Raw genomic sequence first — 19,836 nt, forward strand, 5'->3', positions numbered from 1 at the left:
GAGTCGGGGGAAGGTCTCAATGAACACCAAGGGTAAAGTATAACTCCTGGAAGTGGACCACTACACGGTACATACCTCAGACATGTGCCCGCGGACAGGTGCTTGACTCCGGGGAAGGTTTCAATGAGAATCAAGGGTAAAGTATAACTCCTGGAAGTGGACCACTATACGGTACATACCTCAGACACATGCCCGCGGACAGGTGCTTGAGTCGGGGGAAGGTTTCAATGAGAATCAAGGGTAAAGTATAACTCCTGGAAACATACTGAACTGTTGAATTTGACCCTAGTAGTAGGGTAAGTTGGAATTCAAGTAGTTCAAAATCGAAATTTAGCAGTAAAATTATTTGATGGTCTCTTGCTGCCATCTAGTGGTAGAAAACGTCAACGCAGAATCGAGTTTTTAAAAAAGTCATTATTTCTCGAAAAAATTCAAATTTAACGGCATTAAAACAGTTTGTTAATTATCTTTGAATTTCGAGACATGCATTTTGGTGATTTTTACACATTTTTATCATTTAATGTGACTGATATGAACGTCCACAATATGGAAATTCCATATGCAATGCATAGATAAGCATCTGTCCCTTTGATACTCGTTCATGTGATCTGCGCGGTGCTGTTGTGTTTCATCCTGAAACAGTTCAGATATGCTAAGACAAGGCGTATACGCTGCTCTCATACTTATTTTTTCATTTCATATTTTATAGCAAAATCATAAAGCCCCATGAATACAGATGACAACAAAAAACAACTGAGTGAACAATATCAATTAAAAAAGGGACTTACAATACAGAAGCTATCATTTCTTTCTTTTTTTAAAAGTATTTTCATTGACATATTCAAACAAAAATCAACACTCAAAACCAAAACATACACATGGGTTTGCACAAGCACGCAGAAGTAATCATTTCTTTCTCTTTTTAGTGGTCAATCAGGAATTAAGGTACATATATAAATACAGATGTACGTTGATATAGTAGCCTATTATTTCATTAAAATATGCAGCAAATCTAGACATGCTTTTGAAAAAACTACTTTGGTGTTTAAAATATTTTGCCAAAAAGATATATCTCTGCTTTCTTGACCTCCAGTTGGAGACCAAACTCTATATTTTCATATGTAAAACATCAATATAAGTGTTGAAAAAAATCCCCAAAAGGTCTTAGTTAATCCACAGCTGTTTCCATAAAGCCAGGGGTGTGTGAGTGCGTGTGTGCGCGCGCGCGCGTGTGTGTGAAGTGTTTCTGCGCCTCTATAGTGAGCAGCTATCACCATTCATACACCTGTTTTGTTGCGCGTGTGTGTGCGCGCGCGCGTGTGCGTGTCTGTGTGAGTGTGTGTGCGTGTTTGGTGTGTGTGTGTTAGTGTGTGTTTGTTTGTGTGAAGTGTTTCTGTGTGTGTTTCTGTGCTTGTGTGTGTGTGTGTGTGTGCGCGTGTGTGTGTGTTCGTGTGTGTGTGAAGTGTTTCTGCGTCTCTATAGTGAGCAGCTATCACCATTCATACACCTGTTTTGTTGCGTGTGTGCGCGCACGTGCGTGTTTGTGCGTGTACGCGCGTGTGTGTGTGTTTGTGCGTGCGTGTGCGTGTCTATGTCAGTGTGTGTGCATGTTTGGTGTGTGTGTGCGCGCGTGTGTGTTTGTGTGTGTGAAGTGTTTCTGTGCGTGTGCGCGCGTGTGTGTGTGTGTGTGTGTGTGTTTGTGTGTGTGAAGTGTTTCTGTGCGTGTGCGCGCGTGTGTGTGTGTGTGTTTGTGTGTGTGTGTGTGTGTGTGTGTGTGTGTGTGTGTGTGTGAAGTGTTTCTGCGCCTCTATAGTGAGCAGCTATCGCCATTCATACACCTGTTTTGTTGGGGTATGCTGATTGACACGCAGAGCCCGCCCCCTGCACTTGTCCTTTCATTGTAATTGGTTCAACACTGGTGTGTATGGAAATTCCCCCGCGCGACCCTTGGCTCGCACCTGACCAGAGGGAGAATGCGCGAGGCCGCAGGCGGACAGACACACAGCCGCCTGCCAGACACCGTGAATCCCACTCGGGCTCTCACTGCGCCGCTGGCAGCTGCCCCCGTTCACCGACGGCTGACGGCTGTAGACCACCGTCCCTCCACACCAAGTCCCGGGAAGAGGCGACAACATGCCCCGGTCTTTCCTGGTAAAGAAACTTCCCAGCGCCAAGAGAGCAGACTATGGAAGACTGCAGTCAAGCACTGAGGGTAAGACTTTCTGCTGGGCACATCACAGGAGGACAGTCACAAAGTAGTCCGTTACCAGAGTACTTTTAAGGCAAGGACGCTTCACTATTTTAATTTTTTTTTTTTTTTACTACTTATTGTAATTAATTTTTCAGAGGGAAAAGACTGCTTTGTAGATAAAATGTGTCCATAACACAAGTTAGCCCAAAGTTACAAGCACACACCTGCCAGCCCGCGTAAAATCAATATACTCTTTTATATTTTAAAATGAAATTAATATGTCAATAACGAAACATGCCAAGCTTCAGGATGAGTCATTTCATTTAGATCTTTAATAGAACAGAATAGAATTGTCTTTATCGTCATTGTACCAGTACAACGACACTTATAGTACAATCCCTCAAAGTGCAGTAATAATTTAACAATAAAATCATCAAAACGAAAAGGCTAGACTTTTAAAAGACACATTTAAAACGACAAGCTTAGACACACACACACACACACACACACACACACACACACACACACACACACACACACACACACACACACACACACACCGTAGCAGCTTAAGGAGACAAAACAAAAAACAGTAGATTGCAGAGACCCTGAGCATCATGTACCATCATAGGTAAAGGTATTTGCGGTGTTCAGCACTGTTATAGCTTTTGGATAAAAACTGATCTTAAGTCTGTTAGTCCGAGCATTCAGAGACCTGAAATAATTCAATAACTCAAAGTGTTGGTGGCCTGGGTGGGACGAATCCCTCAGAATGTTTTTAGCTCTACTAAGACAGCGACAGTACTTTTTACTACTTGTAAGCGCTTGACTTTGACTTCACACATTTCTAGTAAAGCATTTGAGCGTTCCCCCAGATAATAATAATGTGTTATCCATATATAAGTATTATATAAAGTAGCCCCTCCGTTTTTTTTTTAGGTTAAAAACATCCTCTTTTACCAAACTGGTTGTTTAGAAGACGATTCCAGAACTTTATTGTCACTGTGCAGGCACAAGGAAATTGCAACAGGACTTCGGAGGAGTCATATTTATCCTGCTAAAATGTTTAAAACCAGCACAACCTTTTCTGTTTTAGCTCTTTACAAAACGATGTAAGGAGAATAATGCTGCTTAGGACAAGGGACATGACAGTTTTGTGTGGCCACAAACAAAATGTAGTTTTGTGTTTAGCAGGTGCAAAATCCCCAGGTCCTTGAGAGACCAGAAGGGCCCCATTAAGCAGCCTCAAGAGCCTATGTAGCGGCCTTCCAGGCTCCTCCTGACGAATCCCTCCTTCAACCTTTGTATTTGTTCCAATACAGCCCTTAAAGCGACCTCCAACCCCCCCCCCCTCCCCCCGCCTCCCACTGTATTGATGAACTCCCATTACTGCCATCAGAATTGAGCCAAGGAAGAAGAGCTAGTCATCTGACTGAAATATAGATTTAATTACAGGGACAACATACAGTGATGAAAGATGGACAAATGTGCTCTCATTTTTCTTTTGAAATGCCCACAGACATTTTCACAGATTGTTATAATATCCTATTATTGCGTGTGTGTGTGTTTTAAACTCCCGTCTGTACGAAACATAGTTTGAGCTTGGGATTTTTTGGAGTAAAGAGTAAGATTAGAATTAAAGCGCCTGAAAATCTGAAGTTTTCTCTTCAACATTAAATATTCCTGAACTTTTTTGGCCACCAGCCACTGTGGCAGGTAGAATTTGAAATCCACCTGCCACAGTGTTTTTTTTACCAGCCAATCTTTTTGAATTGGTTCTTGAACTTGTGCATAATTCACATTAAAGTGCTGTTGAGTTTTTAACCAACTTAATCTCATTAATGACTAGAATGACTTCCAGCTGTGTCTGAGCTGGTGTGGCAGCATTTAGAATAGAAACTAACAGAAATAAAAACAGCCAACCTCTCATTTATTTAGTTAACACCCAACAGCAGTCCATTAGTCACTGTTTCTTTGTCACTGTGGTGTCATTAGATACCCAGGTTCAACAGTTTTTTAATTTTATATTAGCAATAAACATTACATTTATAACAAATGACTTATGCGTTTATGTTGCTTTTCAAGATAAGACATATTTGGACTATTTTGACTTAATAACATTCAGATAAACAACAATAAGAATCATAATAACTAACAGAAACCAAACTGCATTGTGCTGTAATGTGGAGGTCAGACACTGATTAAAAACCCTTTCCCAGAGCACAGACTGATGCTTCTATTTCTCTTTTTACATTTTTTTTTTTAATTGTCCTCCCCATCCTCTTTTTATTCTGTTGCAGCCAGCGGCCTCTTCACACAGCAATATGCCGCCACATTTTTTATTTATATTATTATTATTTTATACTTCTTCTCGTTTTTTATTTTGAAAGTCCAAGAAAACGGCAGGGCTTGCTTAGCAACATTAGGCTACCTGATTGGTCAACAACACATACTTGATCAGTGTTGTGCTGTCTTATTGGCTACACGGCAACATGGCAGGTAGATTGATAGTCTCACCCGCCAATCACAGAAGTTTGCATTATGCGTGCCAATATCATGACCTGTTCCTTATTAAATAAGCAACAGTAAATGATAAAAGTCTAAAACTAAGTGTTGTAAATATATCTAGCATTAATGGGATCTCACATTTGATCCTGTTCTCTTACTAGGGATGGGAATTGATAAGAATTTATTGGTACCAATGCCAGTATCAGTTCTGCGTATCGGTCCAATTCTTCAATGATTCCCTTATTAATTCCTGATCAGTTTTCTATGTGGAAAAAAGTCAACCTACACAGGATTTATGTGTAAACGCAGTGTGCCTATATAAAAAGAGAGAATATTTCTACAGCTTTCTTTCTTATTTAGGTTTTCAGGTTTTTCAAATAAAGAATCTACTCAATCTGCCTGCTCCCTGCTAATATTATTATAACATCATAAATGTGTTTGTTTATTTATATGTAAATTCGACCCTTCGCTCCTTTTCAAGAAAATGATCTGTGACATTGTCGTACCAACTAGGCGTCTTTTCCAGGGACTTGACCAGTGTCCTCTCAATGGCAGCAGAGCTAGGCTGCTTAAACAGCCTTGGCGCATTGTGTTGTGAGTGTAAGACTTGAGCCGCTTTAAACAGGAGAAGCTCCTCTCTACACCTGCAGATGTAACTCCAACTGTTGCTACTATTGACAACAGTTTGTACAGCTGAGGCATTGCACTGTCAAACTCCATGCAAGAGGTATCTGCTCTGAAAGATTGTCTAGGATGGCCCTGTACAGATTTCTGTAGCGATCCTTAGGATCCTGCACTTTCTTTCTCAGGAGCTCAGTCTGCAGGTCCGATGTGAGATCTGCTGCTTTGGCATGGACAGCGTGGAAAGCCCCCTCTGACCTCTTCTCTTTGACATAAGCAAGAAGAGACTCAGTTATTTTCTTACAGTACAGAACATCCAGAGATCTCTGTTGGACAATGTCAAACACCATGTCAGTCTCAACAAAGATTTGTTCATGTGTGTACAACATGAACACATTCTCAAAATCCTCCAGTTTCATCCATGGTCTTATCTGCAATGATCTTCTCAAAAGTCTCCAGGAGGGCATCCTAACTGTTTGCCACAGTGCTTACTATCCGTGATGTAAAATTCCAGCGTTTCTGGGCAACCTTGAGCAGCCTGCACCCTCAAGAAAAGACGTCCTTTTAGTGGATTTTGAGAAAAATGTGGCAAACCCGGAGAGAGAGAGATCAAAAAAATCTGCACTCAGATAAGCATTTAGCCCCTTAAGACAGCACCATATTCAATCTGTGTCCATAGCAAAGCACAAACATTGCACTGGGGGCTATTTTTTCTCCCTGAAATTATAGCCTTGCATATTTCACCACTTTTTTTTTTTTTATGTGACATTTTAGGGGAAGCTGAGCTTCCCTTGCAGTCTTAGAGCAATTGCCACTGCTCTCCACCATGACTCTTTCTTGTTTTCAGCATTGTATGAGATTGATGTCACACTTTTGCAATGGCCAAGTGTCAGAAAAACATGCTGGCATCGGGTTTTATTTCCAATTTGTAACCAGTTCCCAAACACCTCTTCAGTGATGCGTAGAGGTCAGGGACAGTACCTGAGGAGTGACAGACTGGGGTGGGGGTTTCCAATTTTCAAAAGGGAGACCGAAAGTTGTGCTCCAGTTTAACGGGGTTTACACTGCCCAGCCTCCATGTAAAAGCTTATACCATGGTGCTGGACCGGAATGGAAAGCACCATATCAACCTAAAATATAATCATTTGTCAATTTTGTGCTTGCAACTTGTTTCTGCTGCCCTCTGTGGCCACAGCCAGTGTAATTGCGCTCTACAGAGTGTTCTCTTTATAAGGCTCGTTTCTGCTCCCATTTGGTGCGTAAATAGAGACGTACGTTATCTACGTTCTAAACGTCACTGCCTCGTGCTTTAATGCGTCCTTTACAGTGGAATGGACGTCGAGCAAAACATCCTCTAGAGGGAGTCGCTCGAAGTCGTTTGAAAAACAAAAAGTTTATGACAACAACAAACATGGCAGCAACGGAGGAGATACCGATCCTGCGTCTGTTGAGAAGGAGGCAAAATGGCCGGCAGCGTTGTAGACAGTGGAGGACTGTGAGACACAAAAGACGTCCCAGAGTGTGGAAGGAGAATTCCACACATTGGTTTGACAGAGGAGACAAACTGACGACCAACGTAGCTGTCAGTATTTCAGGATGCTCGTTGGGGCTTTTAATGACTCACTCGCTCCTGATTTTCACGGCACTTTTGGTTTCCAGTGCCTGACACTTCCCCCATGATTTCTGATGGTACTGCAACGTTTGGTCCGTATCAGTACGCATGCGTTAGTATGCAGGTTACGTGCAGAAATAGGGAGGAAATGTACGCAGAGTAAGGACAGAAGGCTGCATCCGTATCCATATGCATATGTAACGTAGAGCATAAATGATCCGATAGCCAGTATAGAAAGGAGGACTGACAGTTACCCATACCTTTCATCGTTTATGTTTGGCATGTGAGTGTTAGAAAAGAACAAATCTGAACCTAACCTTTAAAAGTACAAATCAGGGCTGTCCTCAATAAAGAATCGTAGTCGACTAACACTCATACGATTTTGTCAACTAATTGTGTGTGTGTGTGTGTGTGTGTGTGTGTTCCACAGAGGCCTCCTGCAGCACCCACAAGGACTCTCTGCTGCACAATGACACCCCCAGTCCCCATCATTGTCCAGTCCCGAGCCCATGGCTACAGCAGAGAGCCCAGTCTCTCTCCTCCTCCTGCCCTCTTTCTCTCAGAGCAGAGCGACTGCATCTTCCAAGGTCTCCAAACAGCTCCCCTCACTGCTTTTTGGGCCACTCTTCAGAGGCTTACAGCAGAGGCTCTGCAGTTGACTACAAACCAGCTGAATCCTGTACTCAAGTGAACCTGGAAATCCAGTGTGTGACAGGAGACAACAGGAGGGGACAGAGCCTCGTCCCTTCATCCCTTCCCCTCCTGACCATCTTTCCAGCCATCCCTGTGGGCGGCAGCAGCCAGCAGAGCTTTGCGTGTTTGGACTGTCACAAAGAGTACTTCAGCTTGTCGGGCCTGGCCAAACACAAGCAGGTCCGGTGTGAGTGGAGCAGTAAGAAGTACTTCAGCTGTAAGTACTGTGAGAAGGAGTACATCAGCCTGGGAGCACTCAAGATGCACATCAGGACACACACACTGCCCTGTGTGTGTAAACTCTGTGGCAAGGCATTCTCCAGACCATGGCTGCTCCAGGGACACATACGAACACACACAGGTCAGTGAAACACACACATTCACACCTGAAAAATCTTTTTATTAAAGGAGCACTGGGTACATGGGTAGTCATGGTGAGTAGTATTGTCCTCTGTTTTTCTGGAGGAGGTCCGTTGAGCCAGAGGTAATAACCCTGATGATGCCATAATGATGTCATCAGTCTGCCCCAGGGCAGCTGTGACTACTATCGCAGTTTACCACCACCGTGTACTGTACGTCTGTGTGAATGAATGAAACCTGGACTCGCCTTGAGTACTGAGAAAGGAGGATTATTAGGACTACAAAGTTAGATCACAAAACAAACTGCATGTGTGATGCTGTAAAAGATGTGTCCATTTATGAGGAAATTTAGGATCCCCTGTTTAAATCTCTAATCATACCAGGGACTCAAAGTGAGGTTATCTCTGCTGCTTATCACATTTTTAAAAAATATATCTATCTCTTATGACTCCCTTAACTTTATGGAAGTGGGATTCTAAAACAATGGATCATTGGGGGGCTTCAGAGGGAAGTTTTTAAACCCTACTTTCTCACCCTCCACACACCCAGCTAATGATGATGTAAAGTGGGCTCAATAGTTCGCCTGTTTTGGAGGATTTAAAAAATACTGGATACTGCCATAATGAAGATATTGTAGGGGTGGGCAATATTGCAAAAATATCCATCCATCTTCGACCAATTGTCCCTATCGGGGTTGCGGAGGCTGGAGCCAATCCCAGCTGACATCGGGCGTGAGGTGGGGTCCACCCTGGACAGGACGCCAGTCTATCACAGGACAAGACACATAGAGACAAACAGAGACAGACAACCACTCACACTCACACCTACGGCACACCTGAACAGTGCAACCAAGAGTATTCCCTCTGTAAAAGCATTTAGGCCAAAGAACCTTTCTGAACAAATTTGAAGTCGATCAGTGTGTCTTTAGGGCGGTGCATGAGGCGGACTAGCCAACAGTGTGATTTGGCTGAGGAAAAAAAACCTGATGCGTCCGTGCAGAGCATAGAACAGCAAAAGATAGAGTGTGCCCTACAGACGATACTACGGTCTCCCTTCTTTGGCAGCTCATCAACACGTTCTAATCCTTTACCATCTAATATCGTCACATGGCACACCCCTATACTGTACGCTCAACAAACAGGTTAGACATTGGGCTCATCTTCTAAGGATCAAGTCAAGGTATCCTTCTGGGTGTGATTGGTTAGAGGCTTCATGGATTACCAGAAACAGGAACCTACGCTCCCCTCATCACTGACAAGCATCTCTGTGTTCCTTCCGCAGGAGAGAAACCGTTCTCGTGCCTCCACTGCAGCAGAGCTTTTGCTGACAGATCCAACCTGCGAGCTCACCTGCAAACCCACTCTGAAGTGAAAAAGTACCAGTGTGCAGGCTGCTTCAAGACCTTCTCCAGGATCTCACTGTTAGCCAAGCACCAAGAGGCTGGCTGCCCACTGTCCTGACAGCCTGAAACTTCAACCTGCGCCGGAATACTCTTCTGTAGACTCTCACTGTGGGCTGAACAACAATGTCTAAGGAACAGTCTCCAAAGACCAGCTAGGATGTTTGCACAACTCGGTGTATGGATCACTAAAGTCCCATTCCTGAGCAGTGGAAAACAGCTGTGTCATGTGATGACCTTTTTTTTTTTCATCAAATCTATTATTTCACAGAAATAAGGGGTTGACATCTGTGACTTCCTGTTAGAAATCACTTAGTTGCTTAAGTGTATGTGTGTTTTAAGTGTTTACAGTGCTTTCAGTGCCAATGCTACTGACCTCATCTGAGACCCCCTGATTGTTATCTAACTTGATGTTTTAAGCTGGAATGACACTCCTGTCTCCAGTAAAGGTTTTTGATTTACAGTTAGGTGTTGGATTTCAATTGTTGATATCCCCACTACAATAATAACATTAGATGTGTCGTCTATCATCAGGCTGCATCGCGCTTTAAACAGAGCTAACACTAATTGTTTATGTTGCCAGAGCTGTGGTTGCAGTGAGCTGTCTGTGTCTCATTTGGGTTACTGAAGGAACATGAGTGTTTCTTTAGCTTGCTTCATGTTGTCCTCATTCTCAATCATCTCCGCTGTCATTAGAAACAGACCAATCACAGTTCTTGAAATTCCCAAGTGGTATGTCTGTAGGTTGTCTCTGGCAGAATTTTGAATTTTCAATGTATTCAAACAGCTGAAAGGAGGTTTACATTGCCTTAATGATTTAGACTTTGTAAATCAAATGAGGAATAATCCAAAGATACAGCGTAAATTAACACCCAACTTAAGTGGTGGACATGTTACATTTATTCAGCATGGGTCAGGCCTCCATCCCTTCTTTCAGCTCTCTCTCCATCAGTAAGAAGCATACTAAGTATTCAGTTACACTGAGTCAGTATTGATTGAGATTATTATGTATACTGCATAATGAAGTTGGTTTTCTTTTGCATAAAACTGCATTTTCTTTGAAATGATGTCATGAGTGAGTACAACTTTAAGTACTGAAATAAATGTGTGTTTGCTCTGTTAAAATGCTGCATTGTTCTCAGAAACAGAATAAAGTTTTACAAAGTTTTCACTAACAAGGAATTTGGTGTTGGGTGCACACAATACAAATATTAAGAGGAAATAAAAGAAACAGTCAAGAGCACACATCTAGAATATAAATTACAATACAGTTAAGAAAAGGATAGAATTAATATGTACAATATAACTCTTAGAGTACAGTTTAGTGCACAATGTGCAAAAGTAATGAAGCTGACAGGGAATATGTGCAATGTACTGCATAGGGCTGATAGTGCGAGATGCACAGAGACAGATGTGTCTGGGATTAGAGTCCATATGAGTGGGGTCCCGGGCCTTGTTGCTCCTGCTGCTGATGAGGGAGCTGATGTTCATCTTAAAAGCCGGGTGATGTATGTGTTATGTTTCTATTTAAAACGCCTGTTGACTTGATGTGAATTTCAGCGTGTGACAACATGAGGGAGCAAATGAAAGACAAAGGCCATCTTTACACATTGGAAGTAATCGATGTGAACAGAATTTCACTGCACACTAATATAGTTTCACATTCATTCTCAAGTCTCAACAAATCAAAAGTCAACTTTATTGTCGATTCTGCAATGTGTGCCAGACATACAGGGGAATTGAAAGTGCGTTTCTCCCCGACCAACAGGCAAACATAAGAATGCGTTTCATATAAATATTTCTTGCTTGTAACAAAACAGTGGCCACTCATTAAAACTTAAATCTCCTCCAAGTTGAGCCTTGTGTCAGTTTAGAAACACATTAAAGGTTACTCCTATTTACAGACTAGTCCACTGTCTAAATTCTGATGGCTCTGTCCCTCCATTCTGTCTTCGTAACTTTAGCTTGTAATGGTGAGTCGGTTTTAAGACGCAACAGTCCAGCCTTGAACAGTAAAAGAGGCTAATGAGAATGCATAAAGGTAACAAATACAGATAGAATCAAGCCCCAACCACAGCGATTTGCTGTTCATTAAGTGACCACCAGGGGCAGGTTTCATAATAGAGCAATTTCTCATTGACCCCTCATCTTAAAGCTGCAGTCGGCCAGTCTGGCAGATGGCGTTGACTCAAATTTCGAATATTTACCACTCTCACGCCCCTCCCCCTCTCCTATTTAAGACCTGCTACAAAAAAACATTCTAGTCTATATGTTTAGCTCATATCTCAATGACAACACTGAGGGGTTTAGGGTTCATTTTTTATACATTCTACAGCATGAGTGGCCCGAGGATGCTGCTTTGAAGGAATACTGAAATCTCTATTTAAAGGCCCCCTCTACTAAAAAGAGGGGGCCTTTCCTGTTTCTGTCCTCTAAGGGTACGTGCACACGATATCAAACAATCTGTTTTATCTCCAAAGTTCTTAAAATGTTTTTCGTCCACACGGCCTTGACTCAAGAAATGTCTGCGTCCACAGGAAACCAGTGAAAGTGACTCCAAACACTGTAGTGAACATGCCAGGCCTGGATGTGGAGCTGTAACTGCCACAGAAATACACCAACAACAGAGAAGAAGAGACGTGGAGACGCTGGATTTGACTTTTTCACTAAATCTGGCGACTTTCCAAATCTTCTTGCCGACTTTTTTTTTCAATAGCGACTAGAGACAAATCTAGGGACTGTTTCTGGTCTTATTGGAGACTGGAGATGTGAAAGCATGAATCACTCTGTAGTTACTGTCACACTTTTTTAGACCTTCTTAGCAACTTTATTCATGAAAAGAGTCTAGAGAGCAGTTTAGCTCCTTATTCAGAGCATCAGGGAAAAGCAGAAATCTGTGCTGGGCCTCATTCAGTCCCATGCATGTGGCTCAGAGTCCAGTTCAGTAAACAGTCTCTGGGTCTGTCTCTGTCCTCTCACGCAGCAGCACTGTTGTTGTTATGTAACGCTGCTGGGGGTTAGGGTTAGAGGTCGCTGGGGCGCTGACATCATCCTTTAACAAAGTATGAGGTTTCACCGTCCAGACGACAACGCCATGGAGGGCGAGTTCAAATCTTCCCACTGTGGGACCTGGTTTCAAAAGATCCCGTTTTCAGGCTCCGATAACGCCGGCTGTGTGTGGATGGTCGACTAAACCAGACTACAATTGTGCTGCTACAGGAAAACGTGTCTCCATGTGGATGTCTGACACTATGTCTGGCCCTAAAATGTCCGACACTGATTATAGTGACTTCTAAACTATCTAAACAAATTTTCTCACTAGAGAGGTGTTTTCTGAGTCTGGGTCTGACTGACACCGGGTTCAGGACACTTAAATCATAACTTAGTTGCAGATTGCAAACTTAAGCTTCATGGAGAGGCAGCTTGGGCTCCGTGTCGGCCCATCAGCCTGTGGGGCTCCAGGAGCTGCACCTGCCATACCGTGAGTCTGTGATCCTCCCAAGAGGCTGCTCTGCCCTGCCACCTCCTGTCTGAAGCTCTAACACGTAGGCCTATGGCTGATTGACTCCAATGTGTTTAGTCATCTTGATGACCTTGATCTTGATGGTTTGTGCACTACTCTTTCACTTGCTTATAAACCTCCGGTAGAAGCTACCACAAGTACACATGCGCATGTGCACGAGCAGCGGGGTGCGTGGCAATCAGATGCTGAGTTCCTCAATGAGGGAGAAACAGTGGAAGTGTCTTCAGCTCCATCTGGCTGGGTTTTTTTTTACTTTCTATGTGGGAAATCCATATTAAACAGAACAATAGTCACAGCAGAGTCGTTTTTAAATACTTTAACAGGGGTCTGGAGTGGGACCTTTAAATTATCAGTCAGCACAGTCTAGGAATATACAGTACAGTGCCTTGCAAAAGTATTCACCCCCCTGGGGTTTTTCTTGTTTTGTTGCCTTACGACCTGGAATCAACATGGATGTATGAGGATTGCATCATTTAATTTACTTAACATGCCGACAACTTTGAAGATTTTTTTTTATTATTATTGTGAAGCAAACAACAAATAGGACAAAAAAACAGAAAAAAGTCAATGTGCATAAGTATTCACCCCCTTAAAGTCAAGACTTTGTAGAGCCCCCTTTTGTGGCAATCACAGCTGCAAGTTGCTTTGGATAAGTCTCTATGAGCTCTCCTCATATCACCACTGGGATTTTTGCCCATTTTTTCTTGCAAAACTGCTCCAGCTCCTTCAAGTTGCAGGGTTTACACTTGTGAACAGCAATCTTTAAGTCTGACCACAGATTTTCTATCCGATTGAGGCCTGGGCTTTGACTAGGCAATTCCAATGAATTTACACGTTTCCCCTTAAACCACTCAAGTGTTGCCTTAGCAGTGTGTTTGGAGTCATTGTCCTGTTGGAAGGTGAACCTCTGCCCTAGCCTCAAAGCACGCACAGAGTGGTACAGGCTTTACTCAAGAATAGCCCTGTATTTAGCACCATCCTTCTTTCCCTCAACACTGACCAGTTTCCCAGTCCCAGCTGCTGACAAACATGCCCACAGCATGATGCTGCCACTACCATGTTTCACTGTGGGTCTGGTGTTCTGTGGGTGATGTGATGTGTTGGGTTTGTCAAAGACGTTTTCTATTATGGCCGAAAAGTTCAATTTTAGACTCGTCAGACCAGAGCACCGTCCCCCATACATTTTGGGAGTCAAACTCAAAACGAGCCATTTTGTTTTTTGCTGAATGTAATGGCTTTCTCCTGGCCACCCAACTCTATGGAGCGTATGGCTTATTGTCGTCCTATGTACGGATACTCCAGTCTCTGCTGTGGAACTCTGCAGCTCCTCCAGGGTTACCTTAGGTCTCTGTGCTGCCTTTCTGATTAATGCCCCCCTTGCCCGGTCCATGAGTTTTGCTGGGCGGCCGTCTCTTTGCAGGTTTGCTGTTGTGCCATGTTCTTTCCATTTGGTTTTGATAGATTGGATGGTGCTCCTGGGGATCATCAAAGACTTGGATATTTTCTTATAACCTAGCCCTGACTTGTACTTCTCAAAAACATTATCCTTTACTTGTTGGAGAGTTCCTTGGTCTTCATGGCAGTGTTTGTTTAGTGGTGCCTCTTGCTTAGGTGTTGCAGCCTCTGGTCACTAATTATGTGACTTCTGAAGGTATTTGGTTGCACCAGAGCTTTTTATGGGCTTCATAACAACGGGGGTGAATAAATATGCACATGCTAATTTTCAGTTTTTTATTCCTAAAAAAAGTTTTATGTGTGTATTTTTTTTTCATTTCACTTCACCAACTTAAGACTATTGTGTTCTGATCCCTCACATAAAATTCAGATTAAAAAAAAAACATCAAACTAAAGGCTGTAATGTAACAAAATAGGTAAAAGGCCAAGGGGGTGACTACTTTTGCAAGGCACTGTATAATGTGTTGAGCAACAATGTGCAGTTTAATGAAGAGATGGTCCAAGTTTTTCCACAAACAGCAAAGATCCTTGACTTGCTATCACAGCGCTGCAAACACTTGCCCTGCCCTACACCTGTAGCATGAGTATGAGCACCTGTTGTTTGCCAGGGTGGCTCTGTAATGATGTAATGGAATGCTATGAACAGAAACTGTCTGTGGAACAAGGTCTAAATATTCCCAACCAGTCAGCCAGGTTCATTTTCAATACACACAAATGCTATTCTGACTCCCTGCAGGCCTATAAATACATGGAAAGCTGTTATATTCGGCATGAGGGCAGCTCTCCATCTCACAGTGTGTCAGTAATACAAGACAGCGCTGCCGGATTTAGCTGCTGTCAAGACATGGGGCCTATATTTAGGCCACATTATAAGGCCAACGGATACAGTAAAAATGTGTGTGTGTGTGTGTGTGTGTGTGTGTGTGTGTGTGATTGTGTGTGTGTGTGTGTGTGTGTGTGTGTGTGTGTGTGTGTGTGTGTGTGTGTGTGTGTGTGTGTGTGTGTGTGTGTGTGTGTGTGTGTGTGTGTGTGTGTGCTAGGAAGGAGAAGTAATAAACACAATGGCATCAGATTATGTTGGTATTTTCCACAGTGAGTGTGTGAGTGTTTCCATAAAGTCTCTCGCCACTGATACCCTGCATACGACACAGTGTTACACTTGTTACCAAGACATCTGACATCAGTGGAATAGTGTGTGTATGAGAATTTGTGTGTGCTAATTAGGGTTGAAGGTTGAAGGTCAGGCGCTGTGGTGAAGTCAGATGAGGGGAAGCAGAGGGAACATTTGAGGCGTTCAATTTTTCACAGTGAGTCAAAGTGACATGAAAGCTGACCATTAAAGTGACATTTGAATTTCAAATCAATTTTATTTATAGTGCCAAATCATAACCAAAGTTATCTCAGGACACTTTACAGAGTAGGTAAAGACCACGCTCTATGACTTATTTATGATTTACATAGACCCAACAATTGCCCCGTAGAGTACGGTGGCGTTGAAAACCTTCCCTATAACAGACAGGAACGTCAGACAGACCCAGCTCTGTGGAGGACGGACATCTGTCTGCACCGGAGAGAGGAAGAAAAGGAGAGAGAAAGAGAGAAAGAGAGACATATGGACAGAGAGAGACAAAGACAGACACAAAGACAGAGACACTCCCAGTAACTATAATAATATCTATAGTAATGTGAATATGACTTATATGTTATGGCAGTTAATACAGCAGAATAGTAGAAACAAGCCTCAACTCTACAGCGCTACTGGACACACAAACTCTCAAAAAGTCCTGCGACAATAAATCTTCAAAAACATATACAATGCAAATCTATACTGCTCAAAAAAAATGAAAGGAGACACTTAAATCACACATCACATATTGATGAGCAAACAATTCAAGTTGGAAATCTTTACTGGTGTACACTGTATGATTTGTTGGGAACAAAATGACGTCACAACAGTCAAAAGAAACCAAAGTCATCAACCCACTGAGGGAGGATTCAAAATCACAGGCTGGTCCAACTTCTACAACTCATAATGTGACTCGGTCGTGTGTATGGCCCAACCTGCTTGTATGACTCCACCATCTGGGCATGCTCCTGATGGTGGAGCAGATGGTGTCCTGGGGGATCTCCTCCCAGACCTGGATCGGGACATCAGACAGCTCCTGGACAGTCTGTGGTGGTACTTAGCAGTGTCGGATGCACCGATACAGAACATATATATATATATATATATATACATAACGTCCCATAGGTGCTGGGTTTGATTTAGGTCAGGGGAACGACAAGGCCAGCCAATGGCATCAATGTCTTTGTCATAAACTGCTCACACACTCTGGTCAAATGAGGCCAGTCACTGTCCTGCACCAGGAGGAACCGAGGGCCTACTGGTCCTGATGATGGGTTCTTGTCCACCTTTCCTTGTGTAACGTCCGGTCTCCATGTATCTCCTATGTGCCCTTGAGACTGTGTTGGGGAACCCATCAAACATTATGATTGCTTGTATGGATGTGCCATCCTGATGCTGGACTACTTGTGCAACCTGATTGGGCTGAAGGTACCCCCTTCTGCTACCAGTTGTGACAAGGACACTAGCAGAACACAAAACTAGACGAGACATAAACTAACTAGAAGAATCAGTCAGGAAGGATGAAGAGAGAGCAAGTGTCTGTGGCCAACACATCAAAAACCATTCCCTTGATTTGGGTTGGCTTCTTTTGCCTCCCTGTTTCACCTGTTCTCACGTTTATTTGCACCAAAGCAGCTGAAACTGATTCACTAGTGTGTATGTCCTGATTCATGTCACTAGGTACTGTTTCAATATATAACTATAGACTGTATAAAAGAGATGGACCTAGCTACTGTGAAATCACTTATTTGTTTGTGGACTACCGATTTGAACCGTCAAGTTTGGCTTTTTGGCTGAAGCCATCTTAGTTTTTGAAACCGAACGCCGCCATACTTGGCTATAACAGTAGAGTTGAGTGCTAAGCCAATGAGGATTTAATGGCGCTGCAATAAGCTAAACAAACATGATTTTCATCCAGCTAACTAAGCTAAGTTATCCTGCAGACTATTGCCAGTGCTAACACTAGCTGGTTAACATTGTCTTCATTAGTAAGGTGCAACCAAACACCAAACAAGACATTTTTAGGCAACCAAAACATTACAATGTTTAATGAAGTGAAAACACACAGTGAGAGGATCAAAGTCTCGAGACTTTAACACTGACAAACACCACAAGTTCACTGCTATTTTAATGTACACAATGCGGTGAATATGCAATGCTAAGTCTCCATCCTGTCGCTAGCATGTTGACCGGTCAATCAAAAAGTAGCCATGCCCTAAAGCCTCACCTGCGATATCATCTACTTGTCTCTAAATGGAACCATGATTTACTAATTGAACATCATGCTGTATTAAAGATGACTTGATCTAACGATTGAGACCATCAGCGTTGTGCCTGAAAGCGTTCATTGTGCCATAGTTCAAAAACTCGTTCATATTTTGGGCAAACATGAACTGAATGTACTGATTATTAAAGTTAAAAATTTCTGATTCTGATTCTAAACGTTAGTTTGAACGCGTTCATTCTGGTGTCTGTGAACGACACGCTCTCTCTGTTTAACTTTGTTCAGTAGGGCCCCACATTTCTATAGAGCCTTCCAGGTGAAACCCAGGCTAAAACACACTGTAAACAGGCTTTAATATGGAGCGGAAAACACACCCAATCTGGCAACACCAGCCACCTGTGTCACACTGCCGCATACGTCATCAAAACAGAAAACAGCACGGAAGTGACAGCAACGTGTAGGGGACAAAGCAGCAAGGAGGCATCAGATCCTCTGTTTTTCTGGTGGTGCAGTTTACTGACGGAGTCCTGCAGCCTTTGAGTAAAGCCCAGCTTTCATAAACTTAATTTCAGGTTGAACCTTCATTTCCTACCTCAGCCTGGCTCATGGTTTTACCATTCATGTAGCTTGTTTGTTGAACCAGGATTCTAGTTTTCCTTTTTAATATGTAGTGAAATAGAAAATTATTAAAATGAATAAACATTTGCACCTTAAGGATCACTGTCCTGTTTTTCTCTTTATAATTCCTCATTAAAAAAGAGTTTTTCCTCCTGGTTTTGAGAATATACTGTAGCTGTGAAAGCTGCAGCTGCTCTTAGTGTGTGGACTGAATGGACAGCAGCAAAGTGTTAAAGCAACAATGTGGAAATGCTGTCCCCTACATTCTAATGTAAACCCTGGTTGGATAAGGATTCAGAACTGGATATGAAGATGAAACCTGACGCACAGTTTTAGTGTTGAAACTGATAAAGTAACTGCTGTCTGTGGTTCTATATGGGCTGCTGTATTTTAAATTAGTGTCTCTGTTTGATAACTGGTCCGGCCGCCTGTGCATGTGAGTGGTAACAGTGGTATTTCACGTATTGGGAAAGGGTTTGTGAGAGCCGTGTGGAGGCAACCCCAGTACTTCAAGTACAGTACCTTTAAGGCACTTGAGTATTGACTTCACTTTTTAGACCTGGACGCTGCATCCATCTATATTATACAGTCAATGTATTTAACTCAGGGGAAAAAATCCTACAGAACAATACAGTACATCAATAATTATCGCATACTCAATAATGCAATCATCAGGGATTTGTTTTGGTGGTGGTGGTGGACAGACAGGAGAGATGGAGCTGGATATATCTGTTCACTCACTGTGGAACAGCAGCTCAGTGAGGTGCTAACATTTCCAACTATGCCAAACCAAGCCATTACAGCCCTGCCTCTTTTTCCAACACGACTGGAAGTGTGTGTGTGTGTGTGTATTCCTGACTAAGGCCACCTTCTGGGATACATTTCAGACTAAAGATCAGTTAATTGGGGACAGCTTGTCGAGTTGTGGGCAAAAGCTGTGCCCCTGATTGGGAAAAAAGTAATTTAGATATTGGGAATCCTGTCCAAAGATCAAAAGTATTTAACCACCTGAAACAACCTAATGCAGATGCAGCATTTTTACAGGAAACCCACTTAAAAAATAAAGGCCAAGCTAGGCCAAAAACATATCATTTGGATTTTAATTTTAAAGCCAAAGGCATAGCTATACTGATTAATAAAAGGTTATGGTAAATGGACTTGTACTTCTATAGCACCTTTGTAGTCTTCTGACTACTCAAGGTTCTTCCACAGTATTTGTCACCATCACACAGACGGCAGTGGGCATCTACAGCCCATCTAATCTAATCATTCACACCACATTTACACACCCATGCGCAGCACGGGGAGCAACTAAGGGTTCAGTGTCTTGCTGAAGAAGACTTGGACATGTGGACCGGGGGAGCTGGGGATCGAACCACCGATCTCGAAGATGGAGGACGACCCACACAGTAGAGTGGGTAAGTCTTCTTCTACTGAAGGGTTCAGTCTTCTTCTCCTAAGGTAATCACAGATAATGGTTGATAGTTGCTTATTGTAGGCATGCTA

The 19,836-nt window shown here is 42.8% G+C and overlaps 1 protein-coding gene across 1 annotated transcript; it reads left to right on the plus strand.

The window, feature by feature from the left end:
• Window positions 1-2,133: 2,133 nt before the first annotated feature.
• LOC310953445 (zinc finger protein SNAI3-like) lies at window positions 2,134-9,445 on the plus strand (the record flags this gene model as incomplete). The annotated part of the gene is made up of 3 exons (XM_083922483.1): window positions 2,134-2,212; window positions 7,432-7,986; window positions 9,267-9,445. The coding sequence occupies 3 exons, from the start codon at window positions 2,134-2,136 to the stop codon at window positions 9,443-9,445; spliced, it is 813 nt and encodes a 270-aa protein (XP_083778609.1).
• Between the last annotated feature and the right edge of the window lie 10,391 nt (window positions 9,446-19,836).

The sequence above is a fragment of the Echiichthys vipera genome (genome assembly GCF_963691815.1).
Source record: "Echiichthys vipera genome assembly, chromosome: 11".
Lineage (NCBI taxonomy): Eukaryota > Metazoa > Chordata > Actinopteri > Perciformes > Trachinidae > Echiichthys > Echiichthys vipera.